The 15,020-nt window shown below is 43.4% G+C and overlaps 1 protein-coding gene across 2 annotated transcripts in view; it reads right to left on the bottom strand.

Moving 5' to 3' along the window:
• Positions 1–15,020, bottom strand: part of Grk5 (G protein-coupled receptor kinase 5) — a 205,384-nt gene that overhangs the window by 31,063 nt on the left and 159,301 nt on the right. For both annotated transcript variants that reach the window (XM_005352574.2, XM_013348191.2), the window contains exons 5-6: positions 2,955–3,055; positions 1,861–1,953 (exon numbers count right to left, since the gene is read on the bottom strand). In XM_005352574.2, coding sequence (XP_005352631.1) covers positions 1,861–1,953; positions 2,955–3,055 — 194 coding nt within the window. The remainder of the gene's footprint in view (positions 1–1,860; positions 1,954–2,954; positions 3,056–15,020) is intronic.

Raw genomic sequence — 15,020 nt, 5'->3', positions numbered from 1 at the left:
CACACACACACACACACACACACACACACACACACACACACACACACATACACACACACACACGCTCCACGTCCTATAAAATTCCTGAGCAGGACAGGGGCTAGAGGAGACTGAACTGGGTCAAAGAACCAGATCCATTTGAGGAGGAGGACTGACAAGGCACCATGTCACAGAAACCCTCAGTACCTGGCTTCCTGCTTAGCACTAGGGCATCTCAGGTGTCCAGAGAAGAGCTAGCCTCTGACACAGGGCAAGAAGCCTTTCCTACAACCACTACATAAGGGCAGAAAAGTTTATATTGGCATAACCATTTACAATGCATGGAGAATAAACAGTCAGTCACCACTATTGTAGAGGTCCTCTACTATAAAATGATTATTCTGCAATTTCCTAGGAAATTCTTGGTTAACCCTGGGAGGGAAAAATTCCCCTTAATATTCCAGTAACACAGTTTAAATATGTCATGATTGAGGGGGAAACATTGGAGAGGTGGGGTGTCATCAGTTATGTGGGGCATTCCTAATCTAGGATCCTATCTTATTGGCTCTAAGAACTTAGTACCTTCCAAAGGGTATATTCTTAACTTTGTAGTAATCAAAATGTCCATTTCATGAAGCTAGTGCAGATAAATAAAAAGAAAGCCAGTGGCCTCAGCCAAGAATCAATTAGAATTGGACTGCTGGGTAGAATGAGAACCAAGGGCTTGAAAGACTTTGTATTCAGATTCTGGCTTTAAGCAGGTTGCTTTCATGATGAGCGTTCTGAAGTATGCATAGAAGACAGGTCTTCTCTGGGGCCTTGAGATGGCTCCTGGCCCACAGCCTTTAACTATCTGTGAGGGACTTGGCCCATGAGTGCTGTACAGTACAGTCCATAGAATAATATGGCTTCCTTCTCTGAGTGTGGAGCATACCCCGGGATACCAAGCTTCTGTGGAAGGGACTCCTGACCTGAGGGGACACTTCCATTCCCAGTCTATCCAGGAATGCTTTAAGCCAGGTATAAACTCTGCTAGTCATAAAATGAGGCTGGAATATTTCTCCTAGCCCCTCAGAATTGACTGGCCTAGTCAGAGACAAGATAAATCATGTCCCTTTCATGACTTTTGCTTTCTTGTCAGTCACAGAGAGGCTACATGTGCCCAAGAGAGAGTTACCCATGAAAGAACTTTGAAGAGACTGGGGCAGCAAATAAACTAGACAGATGCCCAATCTCACTTATAATTAGTGAGGGGAAAATAACGAGCAAAGATACCCCGCTGCTCACTAGTGGGAGGAAAACATGAGAACAGTACAGAATATAAGGAGCAGGGGCTCAGGCACTGGCAGGGCTAGAAACTGGAGGTGGCTGTTTTGGAGGGCAATTGAGCAAGCCCCTCACAGATTACAATCAGTGCCTTTTGAGAGTGTACTGCCAAAAGTACACAGAGTTTTATGTTCGAAGCTATTCATCCTTTAGGGAAAGTAGCACAAAAACCTAAGACTGGGGGCTGGGGGTGTAGTCAGCATATATTTAGCAGGTGCAGGGTTTGATCTTCAGAATGAGAGAGAGAGAGAGAGAGAGAGAGAGAGAGAGAGAGAGAGAGAGAGAGAGAACACAGTATACAATAGAGAAAGACAGAGAACCAAAGAAGCATAAACAAGTTGATGTGTATGGGGGCACAACCCAGTCAATACTTTCTTTCATAAGTCCATAGCATTTCTAGACTACCCAAAACATTAGTGGAAGGAGAGTGGTCAACTTGATTATCACCAGGAGTTTACAGAAGGTATCTTGTCTCTGTATGAATTATCATACAGATGAACTCTACCCTACCCCTCACACTCGCACACTTCCATGTGATGAGTGCATGGTACTCACCTTTCTAACCATTTCCACTGCAGAAAACGATCGAAGTACATGCTGTCCAGGTACTCATGGAAGGGGTCTCCCTTCAAGTAATCATGGACAGACCTAGTCCAGAGTGACAAAAAGATGAACCTGTTATAATTTCCACCTTGAAGGAGCTAGACAGACTCCAGTGGCTTAGTGCCTTTAGAATGCAAACAACCCAAGCCTTGCAATGGATGCTCTACACCTGGCCAGAGGCCTGTTTGTTCTTCAAATGGTTGCTTAATTGGATTGACCTTGCAAGCAATTGTTTCAGGTCCTGTAGTAAGGCAGGGAGTATGGGGTAGATACACAAATGGGAACATAAAACGGTAAATCACAAACATTAAGTCAACAATCTCAGAGATGAGCTATATTAAATTACAACTCAGGAGGAGTTCTCTGAGGAGACCATGAGCTGAAGTGAGAATAGATGCTGACTTGCTGAGGTAGAGAAGGGGCTATGATTCATAGGTGGAAAAAGACAGAGTGGGATACAGTCCCCAAGAACCCAGGCTTTGGGTTTGGTCTAGAAGAAAAAAACACTATCTTTCAAGGAGGAAAAAGATTTGCCTACATAGGTGGGAGTCTGTCCAGATAGATAAGGGTCAGCCCAGGTAGGCACAGGTTTGCCCAAGTAGGCAAGTGTAGACAGAAATTTCTGTTCCACCTGGTCCCACTGCCATTCAGTTCCAAAGAAACATGCAGAGGTTTATATTAACTATAAACTGTTTGGACTATTATCTCAGGCTTATTATTAATTAGCTCTTACAACTTAAATTAACCCATAATTCTTGTCTATGTTTAGCCACGTGGCTTGATACCTTTTCTCAGTGAAGCATTATCATCTTGCTTCCTCTGCATCTTCGTGGTGACTGATTCTTTCCTTTCCTCTATCCAGAATTCTCTTAGTGTTCTCCCTGCCTATACTTTCAGCCTGGCCACTGGCCAATCAGTATTTTATTAAACTAATACAAGTGACAAACCTTTAAAGTATACAATAGCATTATCCCACAGCAGGCAAGACCTATTCAAATAGGCAGGACTCTCCCAGGTGGGAGGACCCTGATGGGTAGAACACTTACTGAGCACAAGCAGAGAAGAGTTCCTTGCAAGGCCTCTGCAGGAGCTTCGTCTCTGTCTGGGAGACCAGGTCCTGGCCAACTTGGGCGATAAAGACTGGGGACTAGAAGAAGAAAAGGATTGTTGTCAGTGAGGAGGGAGGAACAGGGTGGCTGGAACTGCCTCATAGATACAGGGTCAAAGACAAGCTAGATGCCAGGTGATGGTACAAAGATGTAGATACCTGTCCCAACATTTGGCTGCCTGCCCTCTGTCTGCGCCCACTACACACATAATTGGCCTACAATGCATGGACAGTGTTTAGTGTGGCAGACAGGTTTCTAAAATGGACAGCAGTGAATGAGCCCAGATGTATGAGATTTCCCTCTATGTGACTTCATGGAGGGCTCTTTGCATCTCAGAGTCTCGTTTCCCCGGCTTCACCCATTCCCTCTCTGCCATTCACCCTTGCCAAACACCTCCCAGGACTTGACACACCATCTGAACTTCAAGTGGAATTTTAGTAAATCACAGGGAAATTTTTAGAAAACTGCAACAAGCGGACTCCAAAAAAAAAATGCAATGTGAATTATGAATGGTTTGATTTTTCTCCCAGCTACAGAGATGCAGCTATAGGGCTGGGACACAAGCTAAGGTCCATCAGGCAGTGCCTACAGGAAGTTGATCCTGGGGGGGGGGGTAGCATCTAGTACATCCCTACTGAATAAAGGAAGTGGCTGACTTTCTGTTCCTCATGGTTTCAAATGCTGAAATCTATTTCTTCTTTCCCAGACCTGCCCTCTGTGTGGGCTCACCCCCCTTGGGGACTCCCTCCTCAGCTGGCTGGAGAGGCCCCAGCCCTGGTGGAGGTGGCCTGTGGTGTGGCTGTAAAGGCATTTTCACCAAGAGCACATTTTCCACCATGAGCTGTCTTGGGTGGTAGCAGTTCCCTCTGCCTTCTGTGAACTCTGCCTGATCTATTCCTGTCCTCTTCCCATTCTCTGCCCTAAGAACTTAAGATTGTATCCCAAAGAGAAGATGTCTACTCTCCTACTGGAGTCAGGGGCCTGACCTTAGCCATCCTGTGGCTCCATCTCTTTCTCTGGAAAAAGGTACTCCAGAGATGATGAAGGCTTCTTTGAACTTTGAAAATTCAAGAATTTTTCAAAGTTTCCCCCTAAGAAGAAGATAAATTTGGTTGGGGGGATTCTGGCAGTTTAGTCTCTTCAGAGCCAGTAACTGCAGGCAATGAAATTACAGGTCAATAGCTGTAGGCAAATCTTACTCAGGAGAAAGAGGGCTGGCTGGTAGGCCACCTGGGTTGGGAAGGTGGGTTCTATGCCTGGCAGATGGCTGCTCACTGCATAAGTGTCAATCACAGAATGCCAGACGCTGGATGTGGGAGTTGTGGGGAAGAAGGAAGCCATTCTTTAGCTTCACAGAGGAGGGGCCCCAAGTTGACAAACTGTCCGTACGAGGCACCAGAGTCTATCTGTTTTTCACCTACACAAGACCCAGCTTATTCCTTATCAGCCCAACTGGCAACTGGCATGGGGAAAGTAGGAGAGAAAAAGTTAAAGCCAGTGTAGTATTGACCTCAATTGTTTTTCTCCATACAAATGGCATGCCATAAGGTGACAGACACCCTACCAGAAAAGTCCCAATGTCCCTTGGTTACATATGGTGATTACACAAAATGAACTAAAACCAGAACTTGATGGCTTCACATTTTCTTAGCCCCTGATCTTTCTTTACTAACAAATGAAAGTTACTTACAGATCTAATATTGGAAAGCAATAAAAAAAAAGTCTATTACCATGTTTTACATACACTAACACCCAATCTTGCTCAATAATGAATGGAACGCCTGGCACACATTACTATTTAATATATACCGTGGTTCTATGAGATAGGGACTACTATGTAATCACCTTGCAGAAGATGAAAGTTCAGAAAGGTTAAGTAATTTTCCCAAGATAATGCAGTCAAGAAGGGGTAGAGAAGAAATTTGAACCCAGGTTGGATTACTTTTGGTTGAGATCTGACTGGAAGTAATGGTCATCTGGTCCCCTCCTCTATCTGCTAGTGTAGAGAGCAAGGCACTGTAAGGTCTGCCAGCAGCCTGTAAGTTCACAGGAAGAAAAGACCAAAATGGGCTGGACTCATCTCAAAAGACTTTTGGGAAGATGAAGTCAGAGACAAAACAGAACCTAGCCTGAAGCCTCTTCACCCCCTCTTCAGCCTTTACTTGCAGGTGAGAGTAACCAACAGGGTTCTTTTCTCAGGGACAGCAGGACTGCCATGAGTCTAAAGGTAACCCATTTATGCACATAACACCAGGCAATTCTCTTACTTGGGATTGGCTGACCACAGGCAAAGAGCCCTGGCAGGATAGCCACAGAACAGACAGATAATAATGTTTTGGTTTAATAACTATGGGTTTAAATTCAGCTTCTGGTTCAACTAAAAGAAATTAAGTGATTCAAACCAAATCCTCTTTCCAGTGATTCCAAGAAAAGAGAGATCTAGACTGGAAGCCTGAGTCTGCCAGAAGAGTCAGACAGAAGACACCAGATCAGGGCACAACTCTCCTGGGAACCTCCTGCTATGTTCTTCACTGCCTTTTTTGCCTTGTTCATTACTCTCCCAGAGGCTTCCTCTTCTTGTTCTTGGGGATCCTAGCAGTTCTTGAAGTCTAAGTTCACCAGAACACACCTCTCCATGCAGAAAGAAAGAAAAAATTCATGTAAGAGTTTTCCTAGGCACTGTCACACATTAAAAAAAAAAATCCTCCACACCATTCTGAAGCAGAACAGGCCTTGGAATGTGTAGAGGAGATGGTTGAGGTAGTGGTCTGGTGGTTGAATGAAAGTTTTGGGGGACCCTGAAGCTATATAGGTAATGAAATGGATACAGAGTAAGTATAAGCTTGGTTGGGGTGGCTTAGTGTCTTGTATGTGAAAAGTTGCAATCTTTTTCCTGGGAACAGCACTGTACAACGCTTCGTCCTCCAGAGTCCTGCAGTGTCACAGAGCCTTCAGTGCTGAACTCATAAAAGAAATAAGCCTAGGAATTTGGGGGACGGAGGCAGACTGAGGAGGGCAGAGGAGGCATGGGTCTGTCCTGGGACAAGGCCAGCAATCACACCACAAAGCATGTGTACATCACCTCAACACAAAGGTCTCTGCTGATGCTTACAAGCTCACTGTTGGAGAGATGGAGTCGAATCCTATCAGCCTTTGCCAATTCAGCCATCAATTAAGCAGTTGGTCCACAAGATGGCACTATTGAGCCCCTTCAGTACTGCTTCCCAATGAGAGGGAGAAGGCCAGGGCACACCACAGGGCCAGCTTTCTTTCTGTCCTCAGTGTGGGGAAGCCAGAGGGGAACAGTTGAAACAGTCAGCCTAGATGACTTTCACCCAGCAGTATAGCCTTTACTACAACAGTGAAACGGAAGAATAACTGATCAATTCGGGAAGGAAACCTTGAGTAGTTTAAGATAAGAGCAGGGCCTCGAGGGAGACAGAGGATGTAGGGGGTGAAGAGAGAGTTCTTGCTGAAGGCCCGAAGTTACATAGTAAGACCAGTCTAGAAAATGCAGACTTATAAAAAGAATAGTGGGTAGGTGGAGACCACAGAGTCTTGAGCCTGTAGAGGACATCTTTAAAGTGGAGCCACTGATGACCTCAATGGTGTCAGCTATTCCTAGAGACCCTGTGTAACAGAAAGAAGAAAAAGATTGCATTTTTTTCACACCAGAAAAAGCCCAAATATCTTGGGCTCTCATAACCAAAGCTTTGTCTCTGCATCAAAGTATTTCAAGAAGTTGAAGTGAAAAGTGGATCAGTTACACAAGCAGGTTTACTTGGACCTTCAGGCTCCTCCACCCACATATCTCCTCAGTGGTCATCGACAGTCCTCTGCATCCCCTTTGAGCCATCTTGGAAATATACACCCTACAAATTGGGTGAGATATTTAGAAAGAACCGTTGAAGGAGGATTCTTAGGTGATCACTTTTCAACCCATCATGGCACAGATAGGAAAACTGAGAGAAAAGGCCCCTAGTGCTCTGATGTTGCTTATTGTAGAGATAAGGAGCATCTGAGTCAGTTGTGGACTTGAACCTTATAAGTTCTGGTCCAGTTCCATGGGGAAGACACAGCTTTGACCTCATCAGCTCCACTCAAAACCAGGTTGTCCGCATTTTACATTCCTTGTCATCTTGGATCACGTCATCACTCTGCTTTCCAGAAGTCTCTCCCAGGGGTTGCCTCATAAATTCTTCTAATCACTTCTCTATTGGTTTGACATCATAACACTCAAAGCAGTTTTACCACATAACACAATTCCTATGATCCTTACTGCCTTCAGGATCAAGTCATGAACTTCTTAGAACTGTCCCTCAAATACCCTTCCAGACCTGCTTTCCCTTTCTGGCCTCTCTCCCAATGCTCTGGACATGTCCTTAGTAAACTTTGGAATTCCAGCCACTGGGCCCTTGCTTGCTCCCATGGACAGAACCCTTCTTCACCCATCATGGTACACATGACACAAGAGATGCTTCAGGACCCACAGCCAAAAGAATCCTCTTAGCAACTAGGGCCTTCTGCCTTACCTCACCTCCCAATGGTAACAGCCATGATCGCTGTCCTCATGGCAGTTGCACGATGAACACCTCCTTACCACAAGCCAGGTATGAGGCTGTCCAGTGTGGTCTTGTCCAACCTCTCAAGGCAAGTTCTGTTATTGACATCTCTAGTTTACAGATAGAGAGACAGCTCAGAAGTTAAGCGATTTGCCTAAGGTCACACAACTGAGGTTTAAAAACTAAGATTCAAACCTTGGCAACTTGACCAGAGAGCCCCATCCCTAAACAGCAGCAGGAGGTGAAGGACTCCTTCCTAAGTAGCATGTAAAACCGTGACTATGACCTCAAAGAGCAAACCATGGATGTTGGAAAAGGAAACATAGCATATTATTCATATTTTGATAAATGTTGCTTATATGGTCCTGTCACATGTAGTGCATACATGTGCAGGTGAACAGACATGCATGCATGCACACAAGCTAATGTCCAACATATGTTTTGCTTCAACATACAAAACATCCCCCTGAGGAATTTAATGCTCATTAGAAGTGGTTCTGCCAGTGGACAAAAGGTCAGCTGGGGAGACTGTCTGCTCTATCTCCAGACGCAAGTACTTAGGTCTTAATAATGTGTATATTTTCATATGTGGGCAGCTGACATTCTGTATGTAAACTATTTGCAATCTCCAACTTTCTCAGGAAAAGCGAAACAGCAGAAAGGCAAGATTCTAGAACAAAGGAGTCCTCAGGGGTTCCCCTCTTTCTAAACAAAAGATTTGGCTTGTCCTGCTGGACATGGGTGAAGGCAGATGTTCTGAGGATCCTCGTTTTTCCTCAGGGAAGGGAATAAGGAATGAACACTCCTACAAATATACCCTGATTGCCCCTTTACATGAGGGAATTTGTATCAGCTACAGGAAGCCTGGCAATAGGAGTAGGGAAGGAATGGCAATAAGACACCCAGCAGGACCCAGGATCAGAGGCAGCGGCTATGGGCACCAGGGGAGAGGGCTGGCTTGACAGTCGCTGATGCTGAGCAGAGGCCACAATGTCCTAGACCCTCCCTGTGAGTTTCCTATCATTTATACTTCTGCTTCTCTTGGAAAGTATGATGTAAAGTGTAATTCATGGCTCCAGGGACATAGGCACATATGCTGAGACTTAGAGAGCAGGGGGAAAATAGGTTGGTATTTCACTCCAGTTTCCCAAAATGGAGTTTTTCCTAAGAGACTAAATATTCAGGAAATGGTGGACTTGACCCTTGATTCAGGTCTACCTAAATTTCAAACCTGAAATCTCTCAACTCTACTTGCTGAAACAAATGGATGAAGTTCAGAACACAGAAGGTGCTTAATATGCTTGTTAAATAAAGGTATGTACACATATGTGTTTAGGCTATGAGTTATCCAGTGGTAGTGTTGCTTGTTACCTGCAAGGTCCTAGGTTCCAAGTATGACGCTACATTTTTTGAAAAAAGAATCCTTCTTCAGACACCAGAAGTTAGCTTCGTGGAGTCATCTGATCTATCTCTGCTTTGGTGACAAGCTAGGGACAATTTTCTTAGAACTAAATAGAAAGTCAGGGGGAATTTCAGACAGATATGAAATTGTGGCTGAAGGCCAGAAAAGATGCAGTTGCTTTTGGGAGACATTTCTTGGGTCCAGGTGCTCTCAAGCCCAGTCAAGGTAGTACCATATCTACTATGGGTTCATCTGTTCATACAAGGAGTCCCTTCCCAAAGCTTTATAATAATTTCCCCTTTGAGCAACTGGAAGATACCACCCTGTCATTTGCTAGAACAGGAGACCTGGGTGAAGAAAGCAGAGAGTGGCAGGAGCATATAATGGGGACCAGCTACAAGCCTAGACTCCTAGCTTAAAACTGCACATGCTGTCAAACCACAATCAGAAGACAGGGGGAAGGTTGCTAGACTGCAGCCCATGGAGAGCATAGCCTTGCTTAGGTGATGTAAGGCCTGGCTGACAGAAGAAAGTATGCCACTCTTTCACCTTTTTTTATTAAAAACCTCGGGGTCCTATATTAGAGCTGCTGCCACCTGTCCATCTGGGGCAGTTCCTCTCTGCCTTTGGTCAGACAGGAGATACAATCCACAAACCCCAAACAAGAACAGATCAAAAGAGAGTAAAAGGTTTTGTTTTCTAGGTCACTGGGGAGAAATAAATCAGTACGGCTCACAAGCAAAATACCCTCCACACTGGGTCTAAGGTTGATATCCAGTAGTTCATAGCAGCAATATCTCTCTTCTCACTCAGGATCCCCAAGGTCAACCTTGCAGGTCAGCTGCCAAGTCCTGAGCAACACGATGGTGCCTTAGTAGCTATCAATCACTCAGAGGAAGTCTAGAAAGGTAACTTTCCTTTATCATGCTTCTGAAGTGCTAAGGGAAAAACTTCATTGCTTGCCAAAGAGGAGTCTCCAATCAGGAAGAGAAGCACCTGCAGTGATGTGGGATTACCCTCTGTATGCTATGAATACCATTGGTTAATAAAGAAATTGTCTTGAGCCATGATAGGGTAAAACAGAGCTAGGTGAGGAAAACTAAACTGAATCCTGGGAGAAAGGAGGCGGAGTCAGAGAGAAGTCATGGAGCCACTGCCAGAGACATGCCAAAACTTTGCCACAGCCATGTGGCAATATACAGATCAATACAAATGGGTTAAATTAAGATGTAAGAGGGGAGAGCTTGGGAGAATAGGACAGTTGGGATGGGGGAAGAGTGGATATGGGGGCAGGGAAGTATATATCTTAATTAAGGGAGCCATTTGAGGGTTGGCAAGAGACTGGACTCTAGAGGGGTTCCCAGGTGTCCAAGGAGATGTCCTCAGCTTGTTCCTTGAGCAGCTGAGGACAGGGCACCTGAACTGGCCCTATTCTATAGCCATACTGATGAATATCTTGCATATCACCATAGAACCTTCATCTGGTGATGGATGGAGATAGAGACAGAGACCCACATTGGAGCACTTGACTGAGCTCCCAAGGTCCAAATGAGGAGCAGAAGGAGGGAACATGAGCAAGGAAGTCAGGATCGTGAGAGGTACACCCACCCACTCTGACAGTGGGACTGATCTAACAGGAACTCACCAGGCCAGCTGGACTCAGACTGATGGAGCATGTGATCAAACTGGACTCTCTGAACGTGGCTGACAAGGAGGGCTGACTGAGAAGCCAAGAACAATGGCACTGGGTTTTGATTCTACTGCATGTACTGGCTTTGTGGGAACCTAGTCTGTTTGGATGCTCACCTTCCTAGACCTGGATGGAGGGGGGAGGACCTTGGACTTCCCATAGGTCAGGGAACCCTGACTGCTCTTTGGACTACAGAGGGAGGGAGAGGGGGAATGAGGGGAGGGGGGAAATGGGAGGAGGAGAGGAGGTGATAATTTGTAGTAATAATAATAATAAAGAAAAAAGATCTAAAAAAAAGATGTAAGAGCTAGCTAAAAATATGCTTAAGCTATTGGCCAAGCACTGATTCAAATGATATAGTTTCTGGGTGATTATTTTGGGGCTGGGACTGGGAACAAACAAGCAGACTCTCCAACAACAAATTGATGTACTAATGTAGTCAACTAAAATCCATTTAAAACCTGAGAGACTTTGGGAAGGAATTCTAGGCAAACAAAAAAACAGAGTTAAGCATGGCTTAACACGATGGCTCCATTAAGAGAGGTTTTCCTGATTCAGCAGTAGTAGAAAAGAAAAGCCACACGATTTTAAAATGGTGGTTTTCTGGGCCATGCTGCCAGTGCAAACTCTGGCTTTTTCAGGAGGCTGAGCATTTAAATGGGGTTTGTGGGCAGCATGCTGCTAGTTACTTGGTGGCAGCATAGGCCAACATAGGCCAGCATAGGTTATCAGAGTTGAGGTGGTAAGGATGGCTCCCACCCGGCAGTCTCAGGCACTAATGGACTTCCGCCATGTTGTACTGGGCGGAGCGAGCAGGCAGGGCCATATTAACCCTAGCAATGATTCCGCTTAGGTTTTTAAGAAGTACTTAGCTTTTTAAGAAGTCATCCTGGTCAGAAAAGGATTACAGATGTACAGTAAGGAGAGATTCAGAAATAAAAGACCTCTAAATGAGACACAGTGTGTTTAAAAATGTACATAGGCTTAGAAGAGAGAAGATAAAGAGTATAGAGAGTCATAAAAGGAAGTAAATGGTTAAGAAAAAATATAAAACAAAGTCTTTAAAGAGACAGAGTACAGACAGTTATACATTAAAGAAGTAAAGATAATAAAATAAATATTAAAAAGTAATAGAGTAAAAAAAATAAGCCACGTAAAGATGGAAAATAGAGTCTGGATTATGAATATTATTGTGTTTTCTTTGATTTTTTTTACTGTGAATGAGCTAACTAACAAACAAATATGCTTTAAAGGTATCTTGTCTTTAAAATTTGGGTCTAAGGATATGTTGCTTTAGAAAAGAGGTTCTGCTTTTGTTTCGACAGAAGATAAGAACCTGTGGATCAATTCTAGACTAATGTGGTTTAATGGACTAAGACCCCCTGAAAGTTGCTGTAAACACCCCTCAAAAATTACTTTGCCCAACAAAAAGCAGGAAGCACTTTGGAGAGAATGATATTCAAATTCCCAAATATTATTTATAAATGTTTGTTTATATTTAAAGAGGGATATGATATAGAGATTTGCACTGGTATGGATCTTGGTTTATTGATACAAATTTTAGTTCAATTTTGTTAAATGTATATTTCTGCTCTTGATTAAGGTATTGTGTTTGTGCAGCTCATCTAAAAATGTAATGTATAATTAAGAAATATAGGTTAATAGACAGTCATCCACAATAGTCAAGCTTGTAGTCATTTTAGTTAGGTTTTCTAGATGTACAGAGTTGTATTTCAGATGGATAAGCATTCTTCAAACCTTTCAAAGACTACAGAATATGGCATTTAAAATGTTTAAGAACATAGGACTTTTCATGACAACGAGACACATCTGCTCCTGGCAGCACCAATTACTTCAAGAAGACAATGGACATTGAAGAGGCTCCTCATGGAGTTTGTTAGCCATTGGACAAGAAACTGCTCTTGCCTGGACTGCTTGAAGGTATGCTGTGTGAACTGGACATGCAGGACCCATGGAGAAATGACTGTTAAATTTGCCTAAAGGTGAGATCATTCTTCGGGGTTCCTGGCAGACATTCTGTAGGACACAGAAGAAAGTGACTGACAAATTGCCAATATAGGTGGAACTGTCTTTGAAATTTCCTGCTTAGTGGAAAAGTCTGCTGGATACTATGAGCCTGTAGGCTAAAGATGGATGTCCCAATGGTATATAAGAAATTTGGGTGACTGTCCAAACATCAAGAAGTCTCTGTAAATTCTAGAGTTTTGGAAGTTGCTTACAATGCACTTTCTGTTTACTTAGGTAATATTATATCCTTCTGGAGTCTTTAATGGAATTGAAGAATTTATAGTTATGATAAAAGTTAAAGAAGATATAAATATTGTTGCTTGATAATAATTCTTGCTTGATACCTGTTTTGTTATATGTAATTTTCCTATGTTACAATTAAAACCTTCCTTTTTATTTAAATAGAAAAGGGGAGGTGATGTGGGATTCCCCTCTGTATGCTGTGAATACCATTGGTTAATAAAGAAACTGCTTTGAGCCTATAGCAGAGTATGGAAGAACAGAGCTAAGTGGGGAAAACTAAACTGAGTGTTGGGAGAAAGAAGGTGGAGTAAGAGAGAAGTCATGTAGCCCAGCCAGAGACAGATGCTGAAACTTTACATAGTCAGTCACAGCCTCATGACAATACACAGATTACTAGAAATGTGTTAAATTAAGATGTAAGAGCTAGCCAATAGGAAGCTAGAGGCAACTAGCCAAGCAGTGATTTAATTAATACAGTTTCTGTGTGGTTCTTTTGTAGCTAAGCAGTTGGGAACGAACTAGCGGCCTCCATACAACATCTACAGTAAGATTTAAGCTTGGAGCTCTCTATTTCCTGCCCTAAGGAGCTATAGAATATTTCAAAGGAGGAGGAAAAATTAGTTTCTGTGGACAGGATTTCTATAAAAACACTTCCAGTAAACAGAAATGGCTCCAGGAATTTGGTGATTTCTTGTTTTGTTTTCAGTATTTACTTTTGTACATGGTGTGCTCTTTTTTAAAAAGATAGATTTATTAATACAGGGTTTCTCTGTATAATCTTGAATTTCCTGGAACTTGTTCTGTAGACCAGGCTGGCTTCAAACTCACAGATATCTACATGCTTCTAGGATTAAAGACATGCGATACCACTGCCCAGCTAAAATTTATTTTTATTTTATGAGTGTTTTACCTACAGTATGTATGCGCACTGTGTGCATGTCTGGTACCTGTGGAGCAGAGGAGTGTCAGATGCCCTGGAACTACAGTTACAGATTTAAGCTGTCGTGTAGGTATTGGGAACCCAACCCAAGCCCTCTGCAAGGGTAACAAGTGTTCTTAAACACTAAAGTATCTTTGTATCCCCCATATGGTGCTCCCTTCCTCCCTTCCTCCCTCCCTCCCTTCCTTCCTCTATTCCTCCCTCCCTCCCTCCCCCCTTCTGTCCATCCCCTCTGAGGCAGAATTTACTGAAGAATTATTTTATCTTATGTGTATGAATATTTAACCTGCTTGTGTATATATATATATATGTATGTATGTATCATGTACATGTCTGGTGCTCTCATTATAAGAGAGAATCCAGATTCCCTGGAACTAGAGTTAAGATGGTATGAGCCACCATGTGGGTGCTGAGAAGCAAACTCAGGTCCTAAGTAAGAGCAGCAAATACTCATAACAGTTTAATCATCTCTCTCGCTCCATGAGGCAGGATCTTGCTTATACTTCAGGCTGACCTCAAACTAATGGTGCTTCTACTGCCTCAGCCTCCAAAGTGCTAAAGTGTGCACCACCATGCCCAACTGCTATTTATTTTCTTAAATGAGGGTATTTCCCACATTCTTTAAGCTTCAGTCCCCATAAAACTAGAACCTTCCTTTGCCTCCACTATAGAGTGTTCATGGCCAGTCTCACAGGCACTTCTCCAGAGATCTATCCAGAGCCTAGTTCATGCCTCAGCAGTCTCCAAGCTTCTAGGAAGATGAGCCCAACCTGTCATCTTTCTACTTCATGAAGATCTCAAACACTCAGAGTCTGAGCTCTATGTGGTTGAGTGTTTGAGCAACTGAAAGATAACACCCTGCTACTTTCTGTCTGAAAAGGGGCTAGATTTTTCTCCAGTGAAGATTTGTTTGTTGATTTTTTTTTTAAGACAGAGTTTTTCTGTGTAGCCCTGGATGTCCTGGAACTTGCTTTGTAGACCAAACTGGCATCAACTGAGACCTGCCTATCTCTGTGAAGGAATTAAAGGCATGTACCATCATGTCTGCCAACTCCAGTGAAGATTTTAAACATTGGGAGGTGGTGATGAATGAGGGAAAGCAATCTTCTAAGATTAAAGAAATTCGACCAGAACTTCC

This window comes from Microtus ochrogaster, chromosome 8 (assembly GCF_000317375.1).
Source record: "Microtus ochrogaster isolate Prairie Vole_2 chromosome 8, MicOch1.0, whole genome shotgun sequence".
Classification (NCBI taxonomy): domain Eukaryota; kingdom Metazoa; phylum Chordata; class Mammalia; order Rodentia; family Cricetidae; genus Microtus; species Microtus ochrogaster.
This window is presented reverse-complemented; position numbering and strand designations above follow the sequence as displayed.